At 41.9% G+C, this 20,499-nt stretch overlaps 1 protein-coding gene across 3 annotated transcripts; it reads right to left on the minus strand.

The window, feature by feature from the left end:
- Positions 1 to 1,838: 1,838 nt before the first annotated feature.
- Positions 1,839 to 17,754, minus strand: mapk6 (mitogen-activated protein kinase 6). 3 transcript variants are annotated; one of them, XM_062424568.1, is made up of 8 exons: positions 17,575 to 17,754; positions 11,853 to 12,717; positions 11,440 to 11,757; positions 5,726 to 5,870; positions 5,198 to 5,362; positions 4,850 to 5,045; positions 4,525 to 4,642; positions 1,839 to 4,292 (listed from the first exon to the last, which is right to left on the minus strand). In XM_062424568.1, the coding sequence occupies exons 2-8, from the start codon at positions 12,087 to 12,089 to the stop codon at positions 3,195 to 3,197; spliced, it is 2,277 nt and encodes a 758-aa protein (XP_062280552.1). In that variant the 5' UTR covers positions 12,090 to 12,717; positions 17,575 to 17,754; the 3' UTR covers positions 1,839 to 3,194. The 3 variants fall into 3 exon arrangements, with proteins under 3 accessions (XP_062280552.1, XP_062280561.1, XP_062280544.1); XM_062424577.1 differs by lacking the exon at positions 17,575 to 17,754 and adding an exon at positions 15,816 to 17,567; XM_062424560.1 differs by lacking the exon at positions 17,575 to 17,754 and adding an exon at positions 13,558 to 13,785.
- Positions 17,755 to 20,499: the final 2,745 nt, after the last annotated feature.

Raw genomic sequence — 20,499 nt, forward strand, 5'->3', positions numbered from 1 at the left:
GGGGAGGGCGGCATATTAAAGTGAGGTGTGTATGTGAAAGAGTGAGCAAGAGGAAGCTGAAGAGAAGTTTTGAGAAGACAGGTGGACATGTTGAGGTAGTGGAAGTGAAGACAGTGAAGTCTTTGGTGAAGAAGTCTTTGGCCTACATTCAGTCTCTTGGCACAACTCGGGCCCCTTTACTTACATCAGAGTATTCCAGCAGGGTCTAATCACTGTGGCAGAGGATTGTATTGTTACCAAGAGAGCAGAAAAACAACACATAGCTGCTCTAATTTCTCTCAGCAGGAAGTAGCAGCAGTGAAGCGAAGCCCAGCTGTAGCCGATAATTGTGACACAACTGGCTCAAACCTTTGTACTACAGCTTTTCCCTTCCACTGAGGTCATAAATGAGTCTCTTACTTATTCACATTATGTATAAGTGGCTCAAACATCTATTAAGAAACATGCAGGATGTTTCATGCAACTGTGAGCAGATCTTTTGGTGACAATTCACTTTGACACCAAAAGATGTTGCTACCTTAGATAATCAGGATTATCCATTGAAGGAAACCCTAGGGTTATAAAGTGTGCTTTATTGAGCTATTAGCAGTGTTGGAACAGCTTCTTGTACTTTGGTGCTACTTTAAATGTGTAATATAAATATAAACTTACATCAGGGATGGAATATATAGAAAAAGAAAAAATCATTTTACTCTACATTTACCATATTTGACAGCTATAGTTACAGATACAGATCATACAAAAGCAGGTAATCCGTTTATAAACTATAATGCTACTTGTTACAAATGTAACTACCCAACTGTTTCTGAGGTAGTTCAAATTGGCTCCAACTCAACCAACTACATTAAAATTGAAATATAATACCCCCTTATTATAATTCTGATTTTATACTGTACTTTTGACACCTTTAGTACATTTTGCTGATAAATACACGTGTACGTGTAGTTAAGTAGCATTTTGAAAGCAGCACCTCTTAGGTCAATGTAATGTGATGGAGTATTTTTGCAGCTTGTAATTACAATTTTTACGCCAAGTGTAAGTGACGGTAATCTCAGATAATTATACACAATATGAACCAGTGTTTTTGTTTCCTACACCCAAACATTTATCTACCAAGATATCCAAAATCTTTTAATATCCCCCTTTACATATTTTGGTACAGAAAACAATTTATCTTGACACTAAAATATCTTTCATCTGAAGAAATATACATTACAGGAGCAAATATAGAGTGAGAATATGACTTCACACTACACTAAATGGACTATCAGAGTGACATTGAAAAGGCCACTACAACCTTGAGAAACCCAGTTTCCACACCGCTGAGTGTCACCATCTCATTCGGTTCTCACTGATGCAATATTAAATTATAGAGAAGTTGGTAAATACACTGCTGTGTCTTCTGGGACATGAAATGGCATCACCTATTTTGCTGACTGGGCAACAAGTGTCTCTATTGCAAGACGGGCGAATTGTTGCAGCCAAGTGTGAAACTTTACACGTTAGTTATGTAATCCTGCTTGTTTCTATGTGTCGTTTTATACCGAAAAAGCAGGTGGGAATCTGTGCACCAAGACGACAGCTCTAATATATAGTAGTCAGAGCCACATTTAGCTGGTGACTCAAAAGCCCGTGTCCCCGGCGCTCGCAAGTGTAATTTCATCCGCCAACGTGCACATTAAATAGGTGGAGGTGGCAGCACTGTGGTCAGCATTTCTCAACCAACAAGGATCTTGTGGCCGTTTGCAGTCACACAAAATTCAAGTTACAAAAACACCACTTAACTGAGGGGCCGAGCGCTGTCAGTGACCGTGAAGAAATAACAGAAGGAGACCAAACTCTTTGCCAGTAATTTTATTTTGAGATATTTTGTAGAACAGGGGAACCAATGATTACAAAAAAAAAAAAAAAAAAAAGTTCATATGTGTTCTACATGCTACACCTTAACCTAATTCGTCATGCTTGCCTGGAAAAAGTACATATAAATTTAACAAAAAACGTACAATTAAAACTGACGTACATTATACTCACCATTAACTTTACTTTTAATGTACCTTTCTCTTACCTCCATGCACGCAATTTTTTTTACATTACATTTAGATAAAAAATTAAGACTTTTAGGTGCTTCTTTAAACCATAAAGCAGTTTTTTTCCACTAAAGACAGAATGCACCTATAAATAAAAATAACAAAAAGAATGATATCCATTAGGACAATATTGATGGAAAAATGGAAAGCCTCAACTTCTTTTTAGAACAAACAGATGAATTTTGCATCCTACCATAAAAACAAAAGGAACACTTACACGCCCATATAGTGCCGAAAGGAAAATGGAAGTCTGTCCAACTCCTCGATCTTCAACAATCACATTGAAATAACACATTTTTTTGATAAAATAAATATCGCACATCTGCTAGAAATAAATAATGATTACTGAAACACCTTACTATGTTAAATGCTAAAGTGAGACAGATTTCATCTACGCGACCACTTCATTTCATGGTATGAGGATGGTCATGTGTGTAAAGCACTAGTGCGGCTTCGAGTGTCTCTCGCGGCTGTTACCTTGAGGTAGATAACACATTTACATTAACGCCTACGATAATGGTTGCTGCTGGCATCATGTGTCAGATTTACAGTATGAAAGGGTTATAAAGGAAGCTTTCTTTTGGGAAAAAAATGTTATAAAGTCATAATCGGAAAAGAAAGAAAACAAAAACAAGACAACCCATCCCCCCCTTTTTTCCTTGTGTATCCCGTCCCAGGAGAGGCTGTTTGAAAGCACTTTAAAAGCCATGTTATCGTCTACCATCCTTCTTCATGTCGCACCCAACAGCCAAACATCCTCTTTTTAACGCTTTCCGCCCATCCATCTTTCTTCTATCGACTTCTCTCCCACTCTCTGTTCATCTACAGTACATAAGTGTGTGCATGACATGCCAGTTTAGCAATGAGGGCGTAGACATTAACCCATGAAGGCCTGGTGATCAAGGCTCAGAGTGATGACCAAAACTCCTTAAATATAATAAATCACCCATCTCAACTCTTAAAAAAACAAAAAAACATTTTTTAAAGTAACTGTAATAAAAAAAGGTATGAAATGATTCAAGTACAATAATATACCATATTATTAAAAAAACAACATAAAAACAAATCTGTCTAGATTTTGCACTGTGAGGGAGGATATATATTTCTTTAATTAAGATGCTTGAAGATGCTGCTGTATGTTTTGTGGGCAATCTGTGGGGAGCATTTGACAGCGCAGGGGGTGAGGGACGCCTGGATGGATTTTAGAGGCAAGTCATCGGTGCTGTCAAAGCCGGGCAGGGCCAGAGAGTCCAGCTGCATATTGAACACTATCTCTGTGCTTCTGCCGAGGAAGCTCTCGTCCAACTCTCTCTCCCTCCCCTCTGAGGGCTCCATCTCCGGACTGGCCACGGTCTCTCCGACCCCTTCTTCCTTCCGACTGAACAGGCGGTCCAGGTAGCTGGTGTAAGTGCTCTCCTTCTGGAAGTGGTCCTCTTTGCGAATATCCCAGCATGCTTCGTCTATCAAACAGCCGTTCTCGCTGGCTCTCTCCCCGGAGCCGAAGCTCTCCCAGGGGTGAGCGGGCCAGGCGCCGTCGCTGCTGACTCCCAGCACTCCTCCGCTGCCTAACTGGGCAAGGTTAACCAGGCACTTCTCCTCTTTCTCCTGACTTATGGACTTGGACATGGAGCCTGAGCGGGAAGCGTCCAGCTGGGAGACAGAAGAGTTGAGCTCGTTCAGCAGGCCAACCTCGCTCAGCAGGGCCGCCTCCTGACACGGCTCCGGCTGCAGGCTCAGTTTAATTGTACTGGCGATGAAGGAGTCAAAGTCAAAGCCTTGGTTCTGCTGGCTTTGGGGCTGTGTCTGATGTTTCTCCTGCTCTCGGTCCTTCTCCACTGGACTCTGGGTATTCTCGGCCTCCTTCAGTGCGATCTGTGCCTTCACCAGCCCATTCTTCTCGCACTTGCTCTTGGCCTTACGGTCAGCCTTCTCCTTGCTCTGCTGCTCCTTCCAGTTGGAGAGGTCGATGATGAGCTTGGGTTCGTAGTAGTGGTTGACCTCGCTGTCCCTCCAGATGAGGTTGTCCAGGTAGGAGGGGGACACGGCCTTGTAGTTACAGGTGTGGCTACACTGCAGGTCACAGTATTTATTCTCGTGATGGTCCTCCTGCCAGGATCGCTCTGGCGGGAACAGAGTGGAGTAGTCGAAGGACGGCTCATCCAGGAACTTTTCCCGATCTCCATCAGCATATTTACGAGGATCCACCTGAAAAGAGATGACAGACACTGAGCTCTTGTTTTCTCATCCAGAGCAAAATGTGTATTTTATAAAACTAAAAACTATTTTCTATTACTTGTGATTTCTTGTCTACACACTGTATCTATTTAACTGTAAATGATCACATCGGAGCTGCACATTTTCATTCAACATTCACATTTATTTCTAAAATACTAATATGCTGAGGAGAACTCAGAGGTTTGTGATTGTTGAAACACACCTGAACTTCTTCCTCATCTGTTACATCGGAGAGGGCCCTCGGGTCCACCTGAACTTCATCTGGGTCATGGGTGCTGTGCAAGTGCCAGTCTGCCTCTGACAGCTGGCTCTCATGATACCTGATAGAGAAAGAGAGAGACTTTAATACACAAACACACATTAAAAAACAGAGGAACTTGTCGGGTGACCTACATATCAACATTATTACTGCTTAGAGAGCAAGCTATTCTCCAATGAAGCTCACACAAAAAAAACATCCAACTATCCACGTCTGAATCTGTTCACAGAGAGCAGGTGTAGGAGAGGGAATAAGAGAGCGAGCATACCTGTCCCAAGTGTGACTGTGGCTCTGGTCCATGAGCAGGATATCATCTACTTCGTCCTCGATATGGAAGGGGTGCAGAGAGACAGGTTCGTCCAGGGGGAAGGAGTAGTCAGCCATATAGGGGTGAGCCAGGGCCTCCTCCGCAGTCAAACGATCCATGGGGTTAAAGGTCAGAATCTTCTCCAGGAAATCCAGGGCTGCAGAGAGAAAAGAGACAATGAGGTTATCACGCAGGAAACATGAGACGTGATGTGAGACAGATGTGACCCTGACCCTGACCCTGGTCTTGTGTCTGCGTCCACGAGACTGTGAGTAAAAATGTAAATGTAAAAAATTACATGGCACTCACCCTGAGGACTGACTTCAGGCAGCAGCTTAGCAAGCGGTGTGTGAGGCTTGGACATGTCGTTGCGAATGAAGACGGGGATTACGCTGTGGAGTTCCTGCCGGTCTTCCTCTCGCAGTACGGGGATGGACTCCAGGATCAGCTGCATCTGCTCCAGTTCGTGGGCCCCTGAAGCACCAGACAGAAAAAAAAAAAAAAATCAGGCACTTTTTTATAAAAGTTACACAACAGTCAGCGTTTGCAGGAGTGAGTTTGTTTTGAGCGTAGCAGCTGATCGTGAGCACAGGGAAGTTATTTGCCTTGTGTTCGGCTCAGGGCAGTTTCAACAAACAAAAATCGGTTTACACATGTAGAAATAACCGTCTCTTCCAGTTTCAGGTGGAAAAGCAACGAAACAGAGTAAAAGCAGGACTCATTCTGGGTCAATCTCCTGTCTGTTTTGACCTAGACCTTCACTCAATGTCACAACACCTGCTTCAAAGACCAAATGCCAGTATAATTCTACATGAGGTGTAACAGTCAGACATTTACCTGCAAACAGGGTTTTCCCTGTGAGCATCTCAGCAAAGATGCAGCCGGCGGCCCACATGTCGATGGCTTTGGTGTAGTTGTTTGGAGAGAGCAGCAGGCGAGGAGATCTGTACCACTTGGTGACCAAACCTTCAGAGAGATGGCCCTGTAACACAGAGGAGACCGGACATGAATGTACGGACCCAACTCAGATGGTACAAGAGAGTATGACTCTGAACTAGAGCTGCAACGATTAATTGATCCAACTAATTGGATCAATCATTTTGTGTCATTTTTATAGTAAGTAAGATAGTGAATCTTTGTATAGTGTATCATATGTATGTGTATATCTCTGGATGATAGACTGTTGCTTTGGGAAGACAGTGATAATCAATAATTAAAATAATTGCTAGTTTCAGCCCTCTTCAGAACCGTATTTGTCCGAAATCTACTGATCAATAAGTGGCACAAAACCAAACTAAACGTGACCTCATTTACTTTGGAGGTATCTTTGTTTGCTGCACAACACTTCCGTGGACACGAGTCTAACAACAGACCGTGCCTTATGGTGCATGCTAAACTTCATAACCCCCGTGCAGTCTCCTTGACGGATCCGCTCTGTGCCGGTCACGTACGCAGCACGCCACGGAGACAAAGACCCCAGAGAGAAAAGACAGATGAAAAGGGGGAGATCAGACACGTGCGGGCCCTGTCAGCACTCTGAGAGAGCCGGATAATCCCCCGCTGCCCCCCACACACACAAACCCCGACACACCAGTGACACCAATCTGCACTCTGCTAACACATAGTGCCTGGTTAGGAGGATGGTGAACACAAAGGAGACTGACCTGTGTGTGTGTGTGTGCATGTGTGTATACTGGGACATTGGGGGAGGGGAGGTGGTTAAACAACACCCTCACTGCCCTTCTCTGTCTCTGTCTTTCCTCTACGCCTCATGCAGTTTTAGGTTGTGGCCAGACCAAAATGGTCGGCTCACCACTGAGCCTGGCTCCTGTTTCTGCCCTAATTTAGCTGCAAATACTTGATGTCACGCGATCCTGGAGTGCATCATTGCTCTACACGCCCTTGTTTTGATGGGACCCTATAAATGACACACCACGCACGAGTGTAACTATAACCCCCCCACCCCGCCATCAGGTAACCGGCTAATCTGAGTCTGAGCGCAGTGGCTTTCACCGGAGGAGCTTGCAAAGAGGTCAAGGGGAATTACAAGGAAGCAACACACGCACATGCAGATCACGCCTACTGACTGGAAGCTGCTAGGGTTGGGCCTGCACCCATTTTAAGAGACTACAAGTAAATCTGACCTGATATGAACGTGGTTACCGTAAAATAATATTTTAAAAAAACATGGAACCATCTGTATTGAGTATTGCAGCAGATATAGATTATCTTGAAAGAGACTTGGGTCGTTGCGTAAGGACAATTCAGTGTGTGCGATGGACTCTGAACTTAAATTTCTGAGATTAGAGTTTACCAAGCAGCCGAGGGCGTAAAGTGCATTAGGTGAACATTCCTGCTCAAATCTATTCTCACTTATTTTCTTAAAATGGGACACTCGCCACAAAAAAACCCCCAAACAAAGACAGACACGTGAGCACCATCCACTTCAATACTACTGACAGCAGTTGGCGAATAACATAAATCACCTGATCTAGATCAGAGCAGGGTGACATTTAGTGACTCATAACAGGCTCCGGCAGTTAGTCATAGCAACCTTTAGCAGGTCTGACCACATGTCAGTGAAAAGTTGCTGGTGTGGACTAAGTGAGCTCATCCAACCTCGACCGACCCAGCCTCCATTTTTCCAGAAGATAAAAAAGCTGCTCACAGACGCTGGTTGCTGGTATTCGATACAATTCCCTCCTCGTTGGCAGTGATTGCATTTCAGTTTTTAAACCCGACCACCCACACACACACACACACAATTTCTCTGGCAAACCATGAGACTAAAAATAGAGATTAAGTTGAGCTTCACTGCAGCCTCACAACACTCTGGACACTTTCTATCACATGCCATGATTCTTTAAACACATGATAAAGCTACTGTTAAATTAAAAAAACTGCAGGATTCAGATGTGGGAACATGTGTGAAACCACCTCTCTGACTTTAATTAGGCCTTGCGTCGACTCTCCCCAGTTTTTCCCTCTTCTTGGATCTCATGAAGTCTGTTGCTGGCTCAATAATTGGGTCAAATGTGTGTTTTTTGTGTGTTATGGAGGAAGCTTGTGTGGCCGAAGAGACCTCGGTGAACCCATCAACCCCCCCTCCTCTTCTTCTTCTTATAACATTCCTGAAAACGTCCCGGTTGTTATCTGGAGAGCATCTCAAATTACTGAATCTTATACGGAGCCAAAAAGGCGGACACACGATCCTACATATGAGGGTTTTTTTCCAAGTTCATATATTAGTACAACTACTCTGACTTCTGCGAACATGCAAACAAGACATTTTTAAACACCCACACAAGTGTTTTCTTGCATTTTGCGTCTTCGTTTTAAAAAGAAAAAAATACTTCTCAACTTAAAAAGGAAATAGTTCATTATTAACTTTGTGAAAAACATGTGAATCCTTTAAGCTATCTAACAAAAAGAGCTTTGTTTAGATCTAAAATGACTTCCTTAAATCAACTCCCAACCTTTAAGTTTTCTTTCTTTCTTTCTTTCTTTCTTTCTCTTGTTAAACTACAGCTGGAAATGAACGCAGGCTTCACAATAAGCTTCAAATAAGGCCATGAGCGAGACTCCCACAACAACACAAAGAGCTGGCTGGGAAAAAAGGAGGCTGGGGAGTCTTGCCTCCAGAAGTTGGGTGACTGCACGTGAATTCTTGTCATTCTTGATCTCGGGCCACCACGAGGGCCGACCGAAGAGTTCACACGGGTGAAACGGCTTACTTTCTCAGAACAAAGGAAAGATAGTGCAGCGGGAGAGAAAAAACCTCCCAAAAAACAGGTACTCCTGACAAGCTTTATTCAGAGCCAAGCAGGATTAATTAAAGCCTGAAGGGGAATCACAAGCATTTATGTTTTTTATTAAACCGAGCAAGAGGAGGAGGAACGTGGGAGGAAAAGGTGCCTGTGCCTCAGCCACTAATACAACTAATCTAGATAACATGTTCATTAAACTACGTCAGAAACTGAGGTTCATTGGCAAAGAGTGCATCTTTATTTAGAAACAACGTTATTCAAATAACACACACCCAGCTGCCCTGCCTGACCCGGCCAGCAATAAGTTGAGGGGTGGTTGTAAAAGCAAAAATTTCCTCCTAATGTCTGGCCAAACACTGAAACTCATGTTTTGTTTTTTTACACCTCCACACTTCACTGGGCACTCAAGTGTCTTTTAGGAGGGGGTGATGGGTTCATTAGAAACAGGCCTCATTTGGTCGGAGACGCCAGACACTTTCTATCAGATAGTGCCATTAAAAAAAAAAGCTGCTGGAGATATCCGCGTTCCTCCTCCACCATCACCACCACCACACTGCTATTGTTATCATAGTGGAGACAGACAAAACACAGCAACACACTATGGACATGAGAGCGGGGGGTCACAGGCTGACTACAGGACTACAGCATTTGTATCCTTGACAAAAACTCTGTAGCAGTAGTCTGCCACAGCACACAATAGTCTAACACAAGAGAGAGAGAGCTAACCCCAGCCAAGCAGCTTTTTCAATGCCCACTTGCCTGCATGTTTCCCATCAGGAAAAAACTGCTTATATAGAGGGAAAAAAGCCCACATGGCAAACCCTGATGCAAGGGAGGAGTGCACTAATGTTGGGCGGGTGGTTATAGTGACTGTGAGAAACTCTCATTTCTTCCCCCTCCTCGCCTTCCTCTTCCTATTGCAGACAGACGCATTGTCTCAATCTTAGATGTGACTCATGTGAGAATATCAGAGAAGTCAGAGCTAAAAACACAGTAGTAGTAGTGGTGGTGGTGCTGCTGGAAATGAGCAGTTCAGGTAAACAAGGGTGTGTGTAAAGTGGTCTCAGCGTGGTTCGTGAGATGTGGCAGGATCCTGGGCTGTGTAAGTGATATGAATGAGGCCGTGCCAGCCAGAGGAATCACGTCACGTGAGCCTACTTCAGAGCCACCAATGACTAATCTGAGACACGTGTAAGCATCTGACTGCCTCAGTACTCTAAGCAGATCCAGCTACAGAAAGAAAGAGAGAGAGGGAGACTTCCCAACCTAGATTTCAACACATCACAACACCATATGGCCTTCAAATGAATGTCCTCATCCCTTGAAAAAGATGACGCTAACTCAACAAGGTCAACGCAGACCTTCCACCTGGCTACAATCTCACAGGGTGATCCATACTTCTCTCATACTAAAAAAGACAAAAGCAGCCTACTTTTATTGCCACCATTACACCTCTCCGCACAACAAAATACAGGTTTATAGTGGCCGTTAAAATGTGCAACATTTTGGTGTGTTAACATCTGGTTTTTAATGCCTGGGAAAAGCTGTATCACAAATAAAAAAATAAAAAGCTTTTTCCAAGACCTAGTTTTTTTACTCTAATTCCTGGGCGTGAAAATGGAGCGATGACCTCCTGAAAAAGGGAGCTGAATGAAAAACAGACACTCTCAGATATTAATACGTCTTTATGCTATTTAATGCGGCGTGTCCAAAACAAATTCGCTCCAGCCTCAGAACTTATATAATAATATCTGCTGTTCAAAGTTAAGTCACATTATCGTGAGAGTAATCCATTGATTTGTTGGGTTTTTTGGGGAAAAAACCCCGGTTAGCATCGGCACGTGAACTGGAGAGGTCCAGAAGGTCAGAATTTGTTGGTTTCCCTCTGACAGCGAATAAATCCTCACGATCGACGTTGCCGCTGACTTAACGGTAACGGCTTAACTTTCCACTAACAGCTAACGGTTGGTTTTGTCCAACCTTCCTTTGACGAAAAGGTTCAAGTTCAAGGACACTATGTCAATGCCTCCGCTCCGAGTGCTTCAGAAAGACAGCAACAGTAGTTCTGCTTTCATTAATTTCATTATATCTTTACTTTATTATAACAGTGCTTTATTTAACTTTATTATAACTGTACTTTATTTAACTTTATTGTAACTGGACTTTATTTAACTTTATTATAACAGAGCTTTATTTAACTTACAGGAGAATACTTTTATATTGGTTTATGGCTTACTGACCTCTTGAATGCTGTTCCTAGTGACAGATTTTTCGTTAGTATGGCTTTAAGAGAGTGTAATACATATCAAATTGGCACCCGAATATCGTGATATTGAATCGAGAGATAATCACATCGTCCCAGGTCTGATATTAAGATTATGAATTGAGCGTGTTTTTTCTCCTACTAGTAAATGTTTTTGTAAATAGGAGAAAAATTGGTTCCCAGGTTGTGTTGTTTCCACACCCTCACTTCTTCTGAGAAGGGAAACAGAGGCGTTACCTAAAGGAACTACATCCCGTCTTGTTTATTTCCTGCTGTGAAACTGCGTCACCCTGGGGAGCACCGCATTACTGAGCAATAACCAAACATCACGTGTCAGAGCAACAAAACGTAGAACCTTTGGCAGAAAAGTGTGTAAACAACTAAACATTGTTATGTTTGCTCTTTGCTCCAACTTGAGTCTACACAGTGTTTCTCAGGTTTTACTACCCAATAAAAGTAATATTCAAAACTTTCTCCAAATACAAGACTGACTGGAACAGGTAATTGGATATGAGTCTTACCTTGTGAGAGTAATGGGGGTCCATGATGCGGGCTAGACCAAAATCCCCGATCTTCAGTACCAGGTCCTCTGTGTTGACAAACAGGTTAGCCGGCTTGAGGTCCCGGTGCAGCACATTAGCGGAGTGGATGTACTTGAGGCCCCTGAGGAGCTGGTACATAAAGAGCCTGGCGTGGCCCTCAGACAGAAGGCCTCTCTCCAGCAGCTGACAGAGGTCAGTCTCCATGTACTCTTGCACAATGTAGACCGAATTCACCTCTGTCAGGGACACCACGTCCTCGGTTAGCCTGCGACCATTGGGGCCCAATGTCTCAAACACCTGAATGACAAGAAGGAAACAGTCAATATACTCGCTCATTTAAAATTCCTTCCTACTTTCTACCACACTTATAAGATAAGAAGATAAATACATACCTTGACTATGTTGTCATGATCAAGGCGTCTGATAATCTTGATTTCCCGCAGGGCGTGCTTCACACTCTGGGGATCGGTCAAGATAATTTTCTTCACAGCTACACGCTTGTCACAGTCTGTGTCAACCGCGGAGAACACCAGGCCGTTTCCTCCGTAGCCCAGAGGCTTCAAGTCCATGTAGCGAGAACCCAGGTCGAAGCCATGGATGTTCATCAATGACTCAAACTTCTCTGCCATGATGACTGCTTTTGGCTTTGACACCAAGCTTAAAATGTTTGGTCTCTCGCTTGTTCAGGTCCAACGCTTACGACAACAGAATTGATCTGATAGATAAGCTATCGGACACTGAGCTAACTGACCCCTGTACAGATGACTACCAAATCCCCCCTCCCTGCCGACCCCTATCGAGCTGTCACTGTCAGATGCAGGGCTCTGTTGTGTAGTCAAACTTTCTTTCCATGTTGAGTAAGGAGAGAAAACTGTTGGTAAACTAGTGTTTATAGACTTCAATGGAATGGATGTTGAGGCCAATTTAAAAAAGCACTTGAACTAAATTAAACTCTAAAAGCAAGTAGTTGCATCCTCACAGTGCAGGTACATTCAGTGTATGACTGGTCCTGAGCAGCTTCATATATGAAATGTGCCAAAATGCACTTTTGTGTTTACTTTTTTTGTTGTTGTTTTTTTTTTTGTATTTATTTATCCGTCTGTATAATTTTCACCTGTCAAAGTCACCTGATTAAAACTAAACTGAAATGAGTCTGGCCTTTAAGTCTTCAAAGTAATTTTTCACCCTCAATGATCAGGTGGCTCAAGTTCGCCACAGTCGCAATCGAAACTATCCTCCATTTTACTTGGCTATAACCTGAAAGACAAAGAGAAAAACAGAAAAAAAAACAAAAAGGTAAGAAAGTAAACTTTACAGTGTCAGAGTACAAAGATCAAACTCCCTCAGGTTATTTTAAATTATTTTATTGTGTCAAGCTGCATTTCAAAAACAAATCTAATCATACCACACCCTTAAAATTAAACTATAAAATTGGGATTTCATAAAAAGTAATAAAAGACAAAAAACAAACATCCTCATTAACTGGCTTCAGTAGAAACGTGGTGTCATCAATGGAAACTAACCCCTCCCCCGCTCGTTTAGGCGCTTCAAGTCCGGGTTTTCTGGGTATCGATAACATTGAGATATACCCCCGGCACATGTTTAGCTTAGAGTAACACCCGTGAGGATAACTCAAGAAACCCACCTTTACAGACTAAACCCAGAGTGTTAAATCCGCGTTTTTACACGATTATACCGCCTATTTTTGTGGCCTTCGTGTCGAAAAGAAGCTGAAGTGTCGGGGCTGACAAGCTTTACTGACAGACGTCGAGTTTAATTTATCACATCCTTGGCCGACCCAGTAACACACACACACACACACACACACACACACACACACACACACACACACATACACAATTGATAAGCAGGTAACACACGGTTCATCTCATAAAACAGAAAGCCCCATCTTCTTTACTGTGAAATCCGCGGACACCGTGAACAAAGGGGTCGTTGTTGGCGGAGGCTCCTGACTACGTGGAGCGGCGCTAAAGCAGCACAAAGCCGACGTCGGATAAACCCGCTAATACACACTACGACGACATATAATGTACATAATGAGGATGAAAAGCAATCGACATGTCAGATATTACTCACAGTCCTCGTTTGTCGCATTGGTATGGTTGTGTATTTTGAATCAAACCCGGCGGAGGTCTGAGTGCGCTCCGCTCTCACAGCTCTGCGGATCTGTTGCAATCGCCATTGAGGCAGAGCTATGAGAGGCGTCATGACGTCACGGCGCCGCCTTCAGGGACCGTAGGATAATACATGACCTTGCTGCTCATTTTTTTTGTGCTGTATATTGGAAAGATTAGGAGAGTTGTGTTTTTTGTTTTGTTTTGTTTTTAAATCAAGACTTCACATAAGATCTGTAGAAGTATTATTAGTATTATTATTATTGTTATTTCCTATTTAGTTTTTGATTTAATTGTTGTATATATATGTTATAATTGCCCTTTAAGGTCCTTTTTTTAGTTTTTAATTTTATTGTTGTTTTTTCTCATATCACTATCTTTTTGAGATGCTGTAGCGATGAATGAAGTTGTATCTTATCTTATTATCAAAATCTATTCAGAATGTTTTCCTTGAAGATGTCTGTCACTTATACCTTTACTTTTTCTTTAGTTATTTTTTTCTTTAAGTTATTATATATCTATTAATACCTTTTTTATATTTTATTTATGAACTGGAATGACTGGTTGTTTGTATATTCTGTTCTACAAAAAAATTAAAATAAATCTAAAAAAAGACACTTAAAATGAATGTTTGAATAGATGTTTTGATGTAACGCTATATTTTAGACAAGATAAGATGTTCTATATCATAAAACTATTATTTTTTGGAATAGATAGACTGACATGTACTGTATCTATTAAACGGTGTTGTCTGTAATGTATTTATCGTATTAATTTATAATGTAATGTTTATTCTCTCACTACAAGTTCATCAAATGTTAATTATTCTTAATTCATTATTGCTGTTGTATTATTTTTATGTTATTAACTATCATTCACAGTTTTATATATATAATATAGGTAATCCTCTAAAATCATTTTCAGGTTCACTGAGTTCATCAGTTATACAAAAGTGTAATGGTACTATTTTGGATGCAATAAACCAACTTAAATGTGGTTATTAACCACAGTTTACGGCTTTATCACTATTTAAATTCAAGCTATGTTATTTACATTATGTTTTTAGTATTTTCCAGCAGACGTTACTCCTCTTGTTCTCTGTCTCATATTTTGTGTAATATCCTTGTTAATGTTTTGAATATTCTCACCAGTGTAATAAAAATGTAATACAAACATACAGTTGGGTACGTGAATTGTATGGCTTTTATCATATCACTTTTGCTTTTGATAAGTTAAATAAAACCTTTATCAGCTGATACATAATGCCAAATTGTTTTGCCACAGCAGCAAGAAACAGTTTGACTAATTTGTAAAATAAGACAAAATACACAACCAAAGCTACTTTTTAGTCGTGTATATGTGGTAGTCCTGTATATAATAGGCTGTGTTATACGACTGGTCTTGTTTTTACAACTTTTAGATTTTCGAGTTGCATTTTAAAGCAGCATCAGTCATTCAAAAGGTTGTTTGAAGTTGGAGATCATGTGACAGCGGTGGATTCAAAATCCAGGTAATTATTTACAGATTACGGCTTGAATGATAACAACATCCTAAAATTGTCAGTAATACTAAGCATCAAAACAGCACGTATGCTATAATCTTCTTTTATAGAAGTTCAACAACAGCTGGCTACTATTAAGCCTGCTAGTAATGGACACAGTCTAGTGTAGCCTAGTGGAAATAAAGAAATGGAGGAATTCGTTTGCTTTAACTGTTTTTGCTGTGTTCCCCCTAAAATATTAACCGAATGCTAGCTACTTGGGAAAACAGCATTTTTTATTAGGATACACAAAAATGTTGCAGACGGCACTATGGCAGCACCTTATCTGAACTTACCTGAACTGGCATATCAGCAGCCTATTATTTCTCCTTTTCTATTCGCAGCTGTTTATTTGTTACCCTATTATTATTATTATTGCTGTTGTTATATTCTTCAAACTTAATTAAAGCGCACTATATAAAAAAATAGGCCTGAAAATGTTGAGACGTAGTTACAAAAAACAAGTCACAGGTTAGAGTCTGGTCATTTTCTTCTATTTTTTTCCTCCAAAACAGCAGCTGTTGTTTGTCTCATCTCTGCAAATAGGCTAGGATGCTCCGATTTGTTTACCCTTATCTGTTTTTGCCCCTCACTGGCATTAAATGGTGTTGTCAGATTATACCACACTATAGCAATACTCGTGTCAGTGAGGGAAAAAATCCCCCGGACAGGTCACTCACTGCGGCTTGCGGATTTAGAAAGTCCATCTGGCACCGTGATGCGCATGCAGGGTGTCTCTCTTTTAGCGGCCCTGCCTCACATCACACATCCACGAAGCTTTATTTATCCCAAACAAAACAAATTCGTGATGTCAATGGAGGCACCATTTGTCTCATTCAGACTGCAGCTGGTCTCCTCTATAGGCTACAGCAGCGCCCGGTGCTCCCTCAGTGTGGATGCTGTGAATGGACGGGCGGATGGGGCGGGTAGGCAGCAGCATCACAGCCGCAGCAGTCGACATCAGCATCCGCAGGCAGACCATGTGAGAACCCATGTGCCCGAGAATGCAGATGCCTCTCACAGGCCGGGATGGGCTCTGCGATGGTGACTATAACTGCACGCGGACTGTTATGGGATGCGACAGACTCAAAGAGAGAGAGAGAGAGAGAGAGAGAGAGAGAGAGAGAGAGAGACTTGATAGATATGCAGTCAATGTTTTTCATAGACTACTCTTTTAGGGATTTAGGTGATTACATGGTGACATTTTGTCTCAGGGAATACAGTAGCTATGTTCAGAGGGAAGTTATGTAATAATATTGGCTTACTGTTCTATAGGATTACAGAGAAAGAAAATAGATTTCATCTATTTGCCATTTATTCACCAATTGTATGCTCACATGATGTTTTGCAAGTCCAACAAATGGCATTAGTTTTGATTCCTTTTCACTACTTGAAGGTCAGAGGTCACCTACAAAGACTTCTTTTACAGAAGTTTTCTGATTGGGATTTGAAGCCTGTGTCATCTTTATGAGAGGCACACTGCCATAGACCTACTGCCCCACTGACAGACCCGACATCTCCCACAACTCAAAAACTAAACTACTTTCACGAGTGTATTAAACATTATCGCTCATTTATTATCTCACATAAATCCTCATAAAAAAAACCCCCTTTCATAGGAGTCACTGATTGCTTCTAAATCAAGCTACACTAATAATTAAGAGTCCAATTTGTGGATGAGTTGTGTGTTAAGACTGATTGCTCTTTGCCCTCTGCTGTTGATGAATGAATGGGGGTCAGAATCTAAAGCTGCGAACGGTATCTCAGCCTACCTGTTGGGCTAAAAAGATAATTCCCTCACATTAAACTGTTTGGAGAAGAAAGAGAAAATGTCAGCTAGTGGAGTTTGGGGCAAATTATTCCTCTTGCATCATTTGAATTTGCCCTTTAATCACCTAACAATCTTTCTCCGCCAGGGTTATAACAACCTCTGCTGCAGGCCTCCATTGTGATACAAACAGCTGACATCCTGTCTTAACCCAAAACATTTGACTATGTTATTTAGCTGAAATTACAGTGTCGTTTATCACTGTCACTGTCACTGCAGTTACTGTTAGTGCTGTATTACTTCAGTGCTCTATAGGTAAAAAAGAAGACAAACACTGAACTGTTGAAATCCAGGGGTCGTGTTTGTTGAGCACAGAGTGTCCCTTGTGTGACGCTGTTTACCTGTGTTCATCTGCTGGTGATAGTGGAATGACTCTTTCCCTGTCCCTCTCTCTCTCTCTCTCTCACACACACGCATACACACATCACTAACAGAGCATTTAAGTGCATCGCCCCATGCCTGCATTGCTCTAACGAGAAGAGAGATATATCACCTGTTCTTTTATGTTTCACCCAGTCTCTTCTTTTTAAATATTTGCTTGTAAGTTTCTCTGCAAAAACACACACTTGTTCTCTATAAAAAATGACATCTCACCAGTTGTTGTCACTTACCCTGGCTGAAATGCTGCTGAGCCGACCGGAGTAACATGGTGCAGAAGTTAATAGTACATCCAGGAGAATGTGTATACTGTATATCCAACACTGCTAGTCCGACAGGCAGACAGGTGGAGCGGTTCCAGTGCAATCCAGTGTATGTGTGAATGTGTTCTCAGAGCTTTGGCAGTGTGTTATCCTACTCCATGTGCCTCTGGTTGTGAGGTGGAGCTCCATGGAGAGTTAATATAGGCTAGGCCAGAGAGGGGAGGAGACTGCTCTGTGTATGGTTTGGCCTGTCAGTGTGTCAGACCTAACTACAATTTGGGTCCAGTGCCACCACCAGTCTCTCTCTCTCTCTCCCTCTCTTTCACTGCTTTGTTTTTTTCCTCTTATCCTCTGTTTTTTCCCCCTTCATGTTTTGCTCCAGTCTGTTGTAAGCAGAAACAGAACCAATCCTCTGTACCCTGGTCTGAAATACATTCTTGTGTCTGGGTGAGACCTTTGCAAAATCCACTTTGGTGATTGATGTTTTTTTTTTTTTATATGTCATTTTAAATCAAAGGAATGTGCAGTCCCAATGTTCTGCATTGCTTTGGATTAGTAAAACCCTCCAAAAACACATTTGAATAAAGCAAAATATGCGTGCTCATCATCACGTTACAGACCATGCACATGCAGTATTTTTGGTTATATATTTTCACAAGTTATAATCAGAGGTCTACAATATGTGTTTCTGCAAGAAGACACTTTTATGTGTGTGTGTAATATGTCCTTTGAAAAGGGGAGTCTTGGTGTTTTATTGACCGCTATAATGGTCAGTGTCAGTGGGGGGTTCATGAAGTTGCGAATATACAAATGCCACAGAAGAGTTGGTGCTCACTCCCTTGCTTCTCCTTCCGTCTCTCAAATCTGTTTTTTTTCCCCTCTTGAAACTTGTGTCTGTCTATTTTCTTTTACTCACAATATCACACTGGGTCTGCCGCTCTCTGCCTGCAAGACAGGACTCCCTCCTCCGTCTTGATCTGCCTGTCATACGGCAGGTTGCTGCTGGCATTTTGACAGACTGGCACTGTAAGGAAATGTGTGCGTGTACATTTGTTTGATATTTAAACCAGACTGCTGCAGGGTCTAGATCAGTGGTGTGTTATCAAAATATCTGAATGGACGTATGAGGAAATGAGGGCAAAGCTTTGGGTGTTGTGTTTGCCAATATTTTGCTTTTCCTCTGTCTGCCTTTGTATTATTGTATCATTGCTCCACTAAGGAGATACATTGATGATCTGTGATGTCTGCAGTATGAAAATTGGTGTTTACGTGGGCTCGTACTCGTACTGGCAATGCTGGACTCAGCTGATAAACACCATTAATTAACTGATGACATGAGCACTGTGAGAGATGATTACATAACACAATTTATAGAAACAGCATGGCATGCTCTCTGTCATTTGCAGCCAGTAAGACCAGTACTGATTTCTGCTGCCTCTGCTGTGTTACCGTACAGTGCCTGCTCTTATGTAACAGACCATTTCACCCGACCTGAAGGCAAGGTGCAGAATGGGTCGAGACAGAGCATGAATTCAGGCACCCTTGTTCATTTCAGCCACCCTGTTCATGTCACAGATGATCATGCAACTCAGGTATTTCACAGCATTGTGAAAGAGGAGTGTTATTTCGCCACTGTGACTGTGTATCAAGTGCAAGAGAGCAAACATGTGTATAATGACATCCTTTTGTGGTTTCACAGAGGTTTGAATTAAAGTCTAGGTGATAACTCGTTGCCCGGTCAGTCAGGGTTATCCTACTGATGTGTGATTTGGACACTTTTCTAAATCTCTCTGGTTCCTGCCAGATATTTTGGAGAAAGCCTCCTCAGCGGTACCCATTAACTCAGAGTGAACTGGCTGTTTCATCTCTCTGCTTCATCCTACGTCAGCACAGAGGATGGCCACACACCACTGCTCAAAGGTAAGGCTTTAGTGTCTTAAAACAATCTGCAAACATTCCTGCAGTACAGTTAGGTCCACATCCAGGACAGATGGGACCTCATTCAGCTGTTTAAATGATTTACTCTAAGGGGAGAGTGTTAGTGGGAAGTGACAGTGTTATTATGTAACACACAATAGTGCCACCACCATTGGCCTGGAATTAGTTTGTTCTTTTTTCTCTTCATAGGATGACGTACAGTTGGTGATTTAGTTTCAGATTTGGGATGAGGCCAGCACGTCTGTGGAGGGTCTGCAAAGTTCTTGTCGATCACACATATTAAAGAGGATCTAACAGGCACATTTCCAGGTCTGTATTAATATTCTGGGGCTGTACTGGTGTATCTTGCATGATTTACAGTTTAAAACTGTTTATTTATCTTATTCTAGTCCTTTATGCAGCCCCTCACTTCTGGTTCTGCAGGCCGTTTTAGCTCTTGTCTCTTTAAGGGTCCCCTCTTAATAAGCCCACTCTGATCTGATTGGCTAGCTCCCAGAAGCTGCCCATCTGCAGGCTTCCAGCAGATAAGAAAACAAACAATAGTAGTCAGATTTAGTTTCTTTTTCCCGTCCTTTATTTGAAATGGAAACTTGTCAGGTACATCGATACAGCCTAAATCTGATCTAAATGGACAAAGTGAACAATCCATGGAACAACCTCACCAACAAAGGATATGGAACGGACGGGCGTTTGTGCGCACGCACAAACAATCTGACGTCATCATGAGGGGGAAGTAGAGGTAATATCGCAAATGGAGCGTTCAGAGCAGGCTGAAGGCTGTTTGATTTCCAGGGAGCATTTTACATACGTTCAACTCAAGTTTAGGAACTTTGAACAGATTTAACAAAACTATCCAACATCATAACAGAATATAAATGACAGAACAGATGTTAGAGCAGCATGCATGCATAAATCACTTTCCAAATCTTCTCGATTCATTTTGCTATTGCTGTTGTT

The sequence above is a fragment of the Scomber scombrus genome, chromosome 1 (assembly GCF_963691925.1).
Source record: "Scomber scombrus chromosome 1, fScoSco1.1, whole genome shotgun sequence".
NCBI lineage: Eukaryota > Metazoa > Chordata > Actinopteri > Scombriformes > Scombridae > Scomber > Scomber scombrus.